The sequence below is a fragment of the Conger conger genome, chromosome 8 (assembly GCF_963514075.1).
Source record: "Conger conger chromosome 8, fConCon1.1, whole genome shotgun sequence".
NCBI lineage: Eukaryota > Metazoa > Chordata > Actinopteri > Anguilliformes > Congridae > Conger > Conger conger.
The window spans coordinates 31,017,930-31,030,279 of record NC_083767.1 but is presented as its reverse complement, the minus strand read 5'-3'; the positions used below and the strand labels follow the sequence as shown (position 1 = coordinate 31,030,279).

The following is a 12,350-nucleotide window of genomic DNA, read 5'->3' as shown; positions in this document are numbered from 1 at the left end:
GACGAGGTACAATTGGCTACCAAATTGGGAGAAAAAGGGAAAATTCTGAAAAAAAAAAAAAAAAAAGGCTGTGAAAATTCTGATACGCGTAGCCTATAGTTCAGACAAGCTCAAGTATCGTATCTAATTAGCAAGCGCTTTTTGGACTGAAATTAAGCTACTTGGCATTGCGCTGCAAACCTAGCAGTCATGTTATTTCAACAGCTATTAAGCTGATGGCAAATCAGCACTTTATCAATGCTATAGAGGTGATTTTCCACAGGAACTGCCTACCTTTGTAAATTGTAGCGGGTTTGTCTTTATGTTGCAATTGTCACTATTTCTGAGGCATCTGCTGACTTTGAAAGTATATTTAGGCTGCAGATCATTGTGATTTATTTGGACATAATTGCATGAAAATATTCAAAATATGTGATAATGGATTATGCAGACATGCAATCTATAATCGAATCAATGGGAAATGGTTTGGGATTTGCCAATTTAGGCAAATACCCAAGTGATGTGATAATCCATGATGCAATTAGGTGGATTCAACTGTTATTATCCTAAACTGTTTTTCCTCTGGGCAGATTGAACTGAGAAATAAAATTGTGAAAAACTTCTATGTTACAAGGCACAACCTCACATTTTATGTTACAAGTGACAAAAAGGATGATGCAAGCATTCTTTGAGTGAATGTATAAAAATCGTTTTATTACATTAAGGTGGTATTTATGTAGATTCATCAAGTTAAAAGGTTATATTGTATCATATGTTTTGTCTGACTAAAATGCAAATAAAATTTTTTGGGATAACACTATGTTGCATACAGTTCAGTTATTTTATTAAAATAAAAAATATATTTTCTCCCCAGATTACCTTCGTCAGAGCTATGGTCTGTCCATGGAGTTTGCTCCACCATGCGACTACAGCAAACTGGTGCTCTCTCTGCTGTCGGGCCTCCCAAATGAGGTGGACTTCGCCATCAATGTGTGCACCCTCCTCTCCAATGAGAGCAAGCACGTCATGCAGCTGGAGAAGGACCCCAAACTTGTGACGCTATTGCTCGCTCATGCCGGAGTGTTTGAGGACTGTGCGTCTGACCACATTTCACCTCTGTAACCACCGCATAACACTGCTGAATTTAGTTATCTTTCACCTCTTTACCCCCACTTCCCCAAGCATAAACATACCTTTCTGCTACCTTTTTGCCACCCTTTTTGCTTCCCAACTGCCCCATAATCAATTGAATACGCTTCTTTAATTTATTTGTTCAGTTTCAGATCACTTAACGGTTTCATCCTGCATTTTCCGTTACATGCGTTTCAGTGATGTCATAGAGTAGATTTTTCTTGCATTATAAAAAAATGCATCTCAATGTTTATCAAATATTGATGCAATAATGTGTCAGTTGTGAAAACATGGGCAAAATGTAAGGTTTTGATTTTGGCGTGATTTTGTCATACAAGTAGAAACTCTCAATTGCCTGACTACAAAAACATGTCAGATACATGTGTGAAACATTCCAATGTGTCTTTTGCAGCCTTGGGAAGTTTCTCTGCTGTTTTTGGGTTGGACTGGAAGGAGAAGACGTCTCGGGACTTTATGAAGGTAAATTCCATGGGAGGGACAACTGCAGGGCTCAACCATAAGGTGTGTCCACTGTCCTAGGGCCACTATGATCTTTGGACCAGTTGATTGATCGGTCACTTGCCCAATCTGGCAAGTAAGTCTGACTAGATTAGGAAGATGTTTTACCATCCTGAAAACTATGCTACATGCTTGGTCGTTTCTATGCCAATGCGTGCTTAACAGTAACATTTGTTACACCTTGATTGTTCATTAGTATTTGTACCAATGCTTTCTTATAACTAAATTTGCAGACATCCTTTCTCTACTGAATCTTGCTTATCATTGTTACAACTTTATCAGGCGCTAATTTTTGTACCAACGCATGTTTACTAGTAACTAACCTAAGCTTTACAGCTTCATCATTCATTAATATTTGTCCTGCCTAACTGCTCAAATGGTATCTGGCCAACTTATCTACCTTAGTTTTTCCTCGGTTAAACTGTAAGCACCACGCCTCATCATTCAAAACCCCCAGGCAAAGGAGAATCATCCACGATCTACAAATTTGTGATTGGTCAAAACTGCTTAGTAAGATGGAGCTTGTGTGTAATTTCATAAAACAAACATGCTCAGTCATTACTATGATACACTGGTAACCTGTGTCTAAAACCGGTATTCTAAAAATGGTGACATTTCTGCGCATGGCCCTTTTTGCCGGACCATTGGGGGCCTGATTAACCTTGTTGAAAGGCACATGCGTGAGAAGGCTTACACAGTACGTATGACAGTTTCTGGCCCTGTATAGAGACGTCTGTTGAGAAAATGGCTAGCTTTGCCTAGTCCAAGCTCGCTTACATCCAGTCCATGCTAGCGAAAAGAAAGCGAATCATTCATACAACATGAGCAATTCTTTAGTTTTAGGCATTTTTTTGAATTTTAATACTGTGATTACCACTGCCATTTCACCTTTCTGAGATTTTCTGAAACTTTCCCACGACAGCTCTGTAACCTTAGCCAATATTGTCTAGATCTGACACCCAGCCTTAAGGCTTCAGCTTGCTTCTGAGTGCCTATTAAAATAACGTGTGTTCCCAAAACACATTTGTAATGAAAGTACCTCTTTAGTTCACCCTTAAATTAAGAGAGGTCTAGATTAGCGTTTCCCAATGGCACATCCTTATTTTTGTGGCAAAAGTAGCCTAATGATACAATTCAACACTGTGTAGTTATCTCTGTCGTGATTATTTGTCATTGGTCTTGATTATTCTGTTTGATTGATACAGGCTACATTGAAGGACACGAAGTGTCAAAAAATAATAATAATACAGTCCGCTCTAAAAGTATTGGAATAGCAAGGCCAATTCCTTTGTTTTTGCAAAACACTGAATTGCAAATGTTACTAGTAAACATGCGGTAGTTCAAAATGTTTACTTTTGGGGTTTTTGTCACAGGTCTCACAATGTTTCTGTCATCAACTCCTGCCGTTTTCCTTGGTTGACCTTTTCGATGTCTTTTGCTCAGTATGCCAGCGCTTTCTTTCTTTTTCAGGACATTAGTTGTATAAGTTGTATAAGCTATCCCCAATGCTTGTGCTTCTGAAACCCAAGGTTTAAACCAAGAGTAGACATTCAGAACTATTTATTGTTTAATCAGTCAATCTGACAGAACATATCTAGGTAACAAGAAACACCTCTCAGTCACATGTTTCAGTACTTTTGCTCAGCTAAAAATTGGGTGAACTGATGCAAAAGTTGATATGTTGTTTAACGAATCTAGATAAAAAATTCCTGGAAATAAAAGCTGAAATTCGTACCTGTCATCTCATGTACAACTTTTGACCTCAAACTCACTTGTCTTCTGTGTATAGCAAAAACAAAGTACTTGTTGCCTTGCTGTTCCAATACTTTGAGGGGACTGTAAAAAACATGCATGTTGCTGAATGTGGGATGTGAGGGCTATGTGATTTCAGGAGAATTTACCTTTAAATGGTACGTTATATTTAAATGTATTAATTAAGTTTAAAATACTGTGTACACATGCTCTTATTTTCATTCTGGCTACATTGTGACAGCAACAATTAAAAATGTTTGACTAGCCTTATTGCGGAGTTACTTGTGAACTCAGAAGCAGCTGGCAAGAACCGCCACAATTCTAACAATTCTCACTTACTCAAAGGTACAGTGAAATCGAACCACGGAGAGCATATATTTGTCTGCTTGAATTACACATGTTAGGTTTGAGGTGATCGCCTCATAATTTAAACAAATGTAAACCTTGTCCGATGTTGCAATTGTGAAGTATGTGTGTGATATCTGTTACAGGGGTGTTGCACAATTGTAACCACGTACATAACTACATAAATTGTTTATCTGAATTATTTTCCAGGACAAAAAACACTTAAAACACTCAAGCAAGCATATTTTGCATGAATGTTTAAACAACCAGCATTCTGTGAACAAGAGACAAAAACTGCAACCGTTACAAATATATCCATCATTAAAATGATTTATGAGTTGTGTATAAATGGTACCAAAACATAATCATTATTTAAATGCCCACGTTGTTCATTTGTTTTAAAACCATTTGCAAGCTAGTACATCTGATTCACTGCAATGTGTTTCAATAGCCTGCTGTTTGAAACTTGCGGTTTCATTGCTTTTTAATTTATGGGAGTAAGCAATGAAATCAAATCCCTTCTTGCAGTTCTGGAAGGACATTGTGGAAGATCCAGAAGTAAGGGACCTCATCTCAGACAAGAGCCACAGATCACAAGGTAAATGTAGATGAACATCAAATGGCAAGCAGATTTCCTTTTCTGCTATTTTATTCAGGAACTTACAAGTGTCACTTATCTTGTTACCCCCAAAGATGGAATAACGAGGGAAGAAAGTGGAGACTCCCTCTTCCACCCTCCTCGGAATATGGGCATCAGTGACATCGAAGGGCAGAGGGTGATCCAGATCGCCATCATTTTGCGCAACCTTTCCTTCGAGGAAGCAAACGTCAAACTTTTGGCAGCTAACCGCACTTGTTTGAGATTCCTTTTGTTATGTGCTCACTGTCAGTTAATTTCTCTACGGCAGCTGGGACTGGACACTCTTAGCAATGTGGCAGGAGAGGTAAGATGAATTGATTGGCTGTCTTGCATGATAGTTTAAAAACAATATGCACTCAGCGATCACTTTATTAGGTACACCTGTACACCAGTTCTTTAATGCAAATATTGAATCAGCCAATCATGTGGCAGCATGTGGACCAGGTCAAGACATGGTTGTTGTTCAGACCAAACATCAGAATGGGGAAAGAAATTTTGATTTGAAGTGACTTTGACCATGGAATAAATTGTATGAAAAGAGGCAGATTTAGATTTTGCTTTAGATGTAATTGTAAACATATATGGAGGAGAAATTGGATCCTGCTGTTGATGCCTTTTTTGGCCTATCCACAATTTCACAAGTTTTCCCACTGGGCAGGAACTCTCAAATTCCGGTCACTCAGTCAGAAACCCTGTTGTACTGAAAGGCAAATTTTATGACAATACAGTAACGTTTGTCTATTTTGATTTGCACTATATGCATCGCAACATCACACAGTTGTAGGCTATAAACACTACTGACGATCTCACTTGCATACATTCAGAAATGTGGGTACATATTTGCACCTTGCTCAGCACCATCAAGAGTCCAAATAGCATACATATTTGCAAATGTAGTGTTTGACATTTTCCAAAAAACATTGCACCAAATAAAGTCTTTACAACGCTGGTCTTTATGTCCTCGATGTATGCATTAATTTGTTTGTGGTGATTCACAACTTGCTCCACAGGAAAACATATACTAAGCTAGTCCATATGCTATGAGTTAACCCAAGAGCCTGTTTACACGGCAACTGTTTCTCAAAAACGGTCATGTCATCACCCACCTCCTCCCCTTAATTCCTCCCACCGTTATCACAAGAAATAGGTTTTACCCATTTACGCGGAAACGGTAAGGCCGGCGTTTTCAAATAATTCCACTCTGGTGCCCGTTTTCAAAAGTTATCGTTTTCAGCCCTCGAAAACGCCAGTGTCATGCAAATGATAGGCTGAAACGCAAGAAAAGTGTGCCGTTTTCCGCAGGCACCATTGTCCTGTAAACTGGGCCTAACTTTAAACCGCTGGCTGTCAAAATTATTTAACTGTGCGGTGACAGAATTGTAATCATACATATGTCGATTACAAGTTCCAATGTGTCAAATCACGGTAAACCCACTAGTGATTAAAATAATTAACTCAAGACTCATGTTGAAAATTTAATGGCGGTAGCAGCTGCTTTTTACGTCTGCTTTTTAAGTGTGTTGTATGCAGTACTAGGATGGTGTACCTAATAAAGGTCGCTGAATTCATAGTTGATGTGGATGCTGATTTTCTTGGTTGCCTAAGAAGTTGAAATTGTAAAAAATAAAAATAATAATCTCCTGATCTTTCCCATTCTCCCCATCCCCGGGGGTCAGCTGAACTGGTTGATTTCTAGCCAGCAAATACTCCTTTTGACATTAGGAGGAGATGGCAGACATGCAACTCCTCGAATGTGATGTCTATTCTTGCTATGACAATGAATGCAGTAAATTCTTAGTTTGTGTGTCTGTGTGCCGCTCGTCTGACTAGGAGTGGCTGATTGAGTGACTGGGACACAAATCATTTTAGCATTTCTTTACTTTTTCAGCTTCAGTTGGATCCTGTCGATTTTCGAGCAACTCACCTCATGTTTCACACCATCACAAAATGCTTAATGTCCAGGGATAGATTTTTGAAAATAAGGGGTGAGTAAACATTAATGTTTATATGTTCATGGGTTTTCTGTAGTGGTGTTTGTAGAACCTGCTCTTTAATTTTCTAGTTTCATATGCCTGCAGCAATAATGTTTGACTGTTACAAGTCCGTAGTAATGCCTGTTACAATTGTCCCCTTGTACTTGCAGCCATGGAGATATTGGGAAACCTCTGCAAAGCTGAGGACAATGGTGTTCTCATCTGTGAGTACGTGGACCAAGAGTCGTACAGAGAGGTCATCGTTCACTTGACCCTTCCCGATGTCATGCTAGTCATCTCCTCCCTGGAGGTGCTATATCAGCTAGCTGAACTGGGAGAGGTCACCTGCACAAAGATCGCCGCTGTGGACAGGAGTATAGGTATGCCCCACTCAAACAAAATATGATGGTATTTCAATAGATTCATTTTAGATTACTTCGGGATATAGGGATAAATTGTATTATTTTAGTGTAAAGCTGCTTGTCTTGTAAGTGTTTCAAAGGGAATGAACATTGTAACGGATGCGCCATATTCTGCAGTAGAAAGGGTGTGACAGCATTATGAACAGTGAGGTAATTACTATGGATGTGCATGATCGCTCAACTAGCCAACTAAACGTTTCTGCTTCTCATTGGCAGTGGAAACTAGTTGGTTTTCTAATTGCCATACATTTACACTCAAATCTCAGTAACACTTCTTCTGAATTGCAATACAAAAGGAAATGAATACAAATATTTCCACGATATATTTATACGTGATTTCATCTATAAACTTAATAATGTTAGCTGGCTCACCCAGCCAAAAGCGTCAAAATTTGCCTCCGTCTACCTCAAAAACGATACGTTGTTGCCTTCCTAACCATAGTGTTGTGTGATAGTGTTGGGTTGGTGCGAGGTTACTGGTCCCAAAATGTTTTATGAGTGGCATTTCAAAGTTTGCTTACTGGCATATTAGGCTAAGCCTTTCATATGGCTCATGCTGCATACACAATATTTTTTCCAAGCTAGTTTCAAAAATGTACAGTACTGTTCAGAAGTCTTAGGCACCCTAGAATTTATTATATATATGTTTTTTTTTTTGTGTGTAGTAGTATAAAAGAACACATTTGAGATTTCAAAATATTCATTTTCCAAAAGATTTAATTTTACAGAGACATTTGTGTATTTAATTTTAAAAAGTAACATATTACTGTAAGCAATTGACTACTTTTTACATAAAAACTTGATCAAGACTGTCTGAGGTCAGAAGCAAGGAGCCAACCAAAGTCTGCAGAAGAACTGTGGCAAGTTCTCCAACTTGCTTGGAACAATCTCCCTGCTTATTGTCTTCTAGAACTGCTGGACAGTGTTGGCCATCTCAGAGAAGTGATGCAGTTCTAACGCTGAAGGGTGGTCACAAAAAATACTAATTTGATTCAGTTTTTAACTATTCTGCCAAATTACTAAAATGTAATGTAAAATGTGTAGTATGCTTATTTAGGACCTTTCATTGAATTATTTTTGAAAGAATCGTATCTATACAGAATGTTATACAGGTGCCTAAGACTTCTGCACAGTACTGTATGTCTAAATGCTGCCATTTCTGACTTCCGGGCATTTCTATTTTTAGTCGGTTAGTCGTTTACTGAATTTTCTTTCAAACATTAGTGAAATTACTCGCAAAGCACAATTAAACCACATTATAAAACATAAAAATCAGACAAATTACAGCTATTCTCATGATGGAACTTGAGTACATTATCCCCTGCAATATACCTTTTTTGTGTTATATTAGTACTCTTATTGGAGAAAAAAAAAAAAGTGTTCTGCATCGCTATTTTTAATTTTGAACAACATTACGGAGTACAAAATCCTATTGGTCCAGCATTTGTCAAAGTGATGAAAAACAAATGTGAAGTGTTATATTCCCAAATACTTCTGCTCCAATTTACATCCAATACATTTTGTGTGCTTGATTGGTATAAGGATGTCGTGAAGGGTAACATTTGTGCACCTTTTTCATTGCGTTTATGCCAGGCAAGCTCATATAAATAAAACCTGTCTTTTTCCACATGGGATAATGTTTTCCGCTGAGTCAAGGGTGCCCCCTTTATATATATATATATATATATATTTTTATACATGTGTTCACCAAATTGTCTTGGTAGTGTATCGAGATGTTTTCAAAGGCTTACCATGGCTAATGATTGTAATGATTGAAAAATGAGAAGCTAACCCAAACGTGTGCATTTTGTGTGTGGAGTGGTGAGGAACAACTGAGTAGGTACTGTGTATTTTGTGAATGAATCATTGTATTGTTAAGCAAGGAAAATGACTGAAAACAATCTGAGACCAATAATCAATTCAGGGGATGTTTTCCGCCCTGTGTTTTTTCAACTCCGTTGCCACCACTTGCTTGCTGGCTAAGTAACATTATGGCTGCACTGCATGTGCACTGTAGAGAAAACCACATCAAAGACTGCTTTTTAATTCAAGTTAAAACATTTATTTTACTTTATTTTTACAATGAGCACAGCCAGTGATTTGTTATTTTAGTTCTGTACTCTTTCACTTTCAGTTTGAAAGGATGCAATGACAATGAGGATGAAGTGTAGATTGTCAGCTTGTATTTGAGGGTATTTTCGTTCATATCGGAGGGGCCATTTAGAAATTATAGAACCTTTTGTGTACAGTCCCTCCCATTTTCTGGGATCAAAAAATATTGGACAGTTGAATAAGCTGTTGCACGCAATGACTGCTGGAAGCATAGGCATCACCAAACGCTCTGTATCTTCCCTGGTAATGCTCTACCAGGCCTGTACCGCAGCCATCTTCAGTTCCTGCTTGTTTCGGGGACTTTTGCGTTCAGTCTCCTCTTCACCATGTGAAATGCATTTTCAATTGGATTCAGATCCAGTGATCGACTCGTTTTCCGCCTTTTGCCTGCCAAAAACCCCTCCGTTGCTCTAGCGGTATGTTTCGGGCCATTGTCTTGTTGCATGATGAAGAGCCGTCCAATAAGTTTAGAGGAATTTGGTTTTATCTCTACAGGTGAAATACTTTTGAAATTCATTGTGCTACTTCTGTCTGCAGCCACGTCATTGTGAAAGACAAGTGAGCCCTTTCCACTGGCAGCCATACAGGCCCAAATCATAACAGTGTTTCCTACAGGAAAGTCTTCAGTTAAGGTGGTGGCTGGCTGGGCCTTTTTTTTTTTTTTTTTTTTAGATGAAACATCTGCATGAATGCTTGAACTCATGTGTCAGTCCAATGCATCATGCCTTTAGTTTGTACAGGGGACCTCTATGAATGCCCTTTGAGATAGGCCATATATTTGATTGGCCATATTTAACCCTCTGCTCCTGCATATTCTGCAAAACATTCCTTAGGAATAACACATTGATTTAAAATGGCCCATATGGTATGTTACAAACATTTAATATGAAATGGCAATTAACATTGTTTTTTTTGTATCAAATATACACTCACCGAGCACTTTGAGCACATTTTACTTAATCACATGAATAAGTAGGTGTAATAATCTAATCAGCCAATTGTGTGGCAACAGTGCAACAATGCATACAATCATGTATACGGGTCAGGAGCTTCAGCTAATGTTCACACCAACCATCAGAATGGTGAAATAATGTGATCTAAGTGACATTGACCGTGGAATGATTGTTAGTGGCAGACGGGGTTGGTTTGCGTATCTCAGAAACTGCTGTTCTCCTTCGATTTTCACGGACACAAGTCTCTAGGGTTTGCATAGAATGGTGCAGAAGAGCATTTCTGAACACTCGACTCTTAAGTGGATAGGCTACAGCAGTAGAAGTAAAAAAAAAAAAAGTCAAATAAGTGCTCACTGAGTGTATAGAAAGTTAATTGTGGAGCCCCGGGACTATGAAACTACGACCTCCAGCCCAGCTTAAAACAGAAATGGCTTTGGCTGAAGTTGCTGCCTATTGCAACAGATATTGTATCATGTAGCCCATTTCAGTAATTTGGATGCCTTTGTATTTTTCCTTTATCACAGAGGTTTCTTTATCATATAGGTTGGCAGGTGGCCTGGAAACCTAAATCCAAAACTGAAATGTGTCCGTAAGGCTAATCTAATGATCACCTTAGAAAAAACATGAAACTGTACCTACTTTAAACTGTATCGAAGATGCAAGCAGCCTTTAAAAAGGTAATTGTGATATTAATGAAAGTTTCCTTAATACTTATATGCAAGGGTTTGCAAACCATGTCTCTCAACACTGTTTCGGAGGTAGCTGTCCTCGAGAATACGCTGATGGATTGCACATAGATGAACGCTTTTACTGTGACTTGTCATTTCAATTCTGCTATGTGTACGTGATGCATCTAGTCTAATTCAGGCATTACGTTATCCTCGCAATTTGTTACATCAACATAGATTTCATAAAGGAAGGCTAAATGTCTCCCAACTGCTTCCCCTGTGGTGTGGTGATTTATTTAAAAATATTAGTTATTTTAATTTATTTTCTTTTTTAACATCTCACAGAATTATTTTTTTTAAACTTGTATTCATTGTTTTTCAGTTCAATTGTATTTCAGGTTCAAGGAAATCCAATGTTAAGTTTTTTTTTTTTTTAAATAAATGCATGTGGTTCCCAAAATCTTTGAGTAATCGTGTTCAATAATTGTGATCTGAGAATTGACAAAATAATCGTGATTATGATTTTTGCCATGAAGGATTTCAATTTGACCCGAGTATTTAAGAAAATGAAAGTAAATGACACATATTTGGTAGCAATATTTGGTAACTGCAACAAGCCTGCGACCCATTGGCATCACCAAACAAATCTTTTGTGATGCTTTTCCGGGCTTTTACTGCAACCTCTTTCAGTTGTTTGTTTCGGGGGTGGAGGTTTCCCTTCAATGTCCTCGTCAAGAGGTGAAATGCATGCTCAATTGGGTTAAGGTCCGGTGATTGACTTGACCAGTCTAAAACCTTCCACTTTTTCTCCCTAATGAAGTCCTTTATTGTGTTGGCAGTGCGTTTTGGGTAATTGTCTTGCTGCATGATGAAGTTCCTCCCAATTAGTTTGTGTGCATTTCTCCGTAAGTTGAAATGCGTCCAAACTATTCAGATTGTTTCTGTAGACTTCTGAATTCATCGTGCTGCTACCATCAAGAGTCACATCATCAATGAAGATTAGTGAGCCCACTCTAGAAGTGGCTATGCTAGCCCAAGCCATGACACTTCCTCCACCATGCTTCTCAGATGAGCTTGTATGTTTTGGAAAAGAGTGTTCCTGATCTGCTGAGCGCATATTAGGTTTTTTTTTTTTTTTTTTTTCGTCATTATGGTGAGAATTCTTTGGTCATCAACTGTAGAGGTCTTCCGAGGTCTACCAGGCCCTTTGCGATTACGGAGTGATTGCTGTCTTTTGTCTTAATGATGTTCAGAACAATCAATTTTCTGATTTTCATTAGAACTCTGGTCCTCGTGTTACATTACATTACTTGTTAGCAAACTCAAAAGGAAGTCAAAAGCCACAGTACTAGTAGATACTGACCGCTGTCTTATACCTGCACAAAGGGTGGAATGGAAAACACCTGACCAATCAAACACCTGTGAAGCCATTGGTCCCAAACATAGTACCCAGAAATGGGGGGGGACTACATATAAAAGGTTCTGTCATTTCTACATGGAGAAACCAGAATGCATTAAAGATACCCTTACATAAATGCTGAAAATCTGCAGTTGAACCACATGTGAATTGTTTGAATCCCAAAAAATTTAATTGAGTCAAATCAAGGCAAAATGTCTGCCAAACATTATGGAGCTCTCTGTCGGTACAAAATATGTTATGGTCTTCACCCAAGTCTGTGTGGAAACAATGATGAAAAAAGGTTATGTTACAGACTTTTGCTGTGAGCTCTCGCATTCCAATATGTGAACTAAAAACAGCAATGCAAGTTTTTGCTATTTCGATTTCTGAATTAATGTACACATGATTTTATTTGAAGCTTAATGCTAGAATATTGCAGCTGTGAATATCATTTATG

General features: G+C 38.2%; 1 protein-coding gene across 1 annotated transcript in view; it reads left to right on the top strand.

Moving 5' to 3' along the window:
• The window catches only part of arid2 (AT-rich interactive domain 2), a 110,267-nt gene that overhangs the window by 32,824 nt on the left and 65,093 nt on the right, over positions 1 to 12,350 (top strand). Inside the window, exons 5-10 of the mRNA XM_061251051.1 lie at positions 854 to 1,072; positions 1,523 to 1,590; positions 4,255 to 4,324; positions 4,420 to 4,670; positions 6,255 to 6,351; positions 6,510 to 6,719. Of these exons, the coding sequence (XP_061107035.1) occupies positions 854 to 1,072; positions 1,523 to 1,590; positions 4,255 to 4,324; positions 4,420 to 4,670; positions 6,255 to 6,351; positions 6,510 to 6,719 (915 nt within the window). The remainder of the gene's footprint in view (positions 1 to 853; positions 1,073 to 1,522; positions 1,591 to 4,254; positions 4,325 to 4,419; positions 4,671 to 6,254; positions 6,352 to 6,509; positions 6,720 to 12,350) is intronic.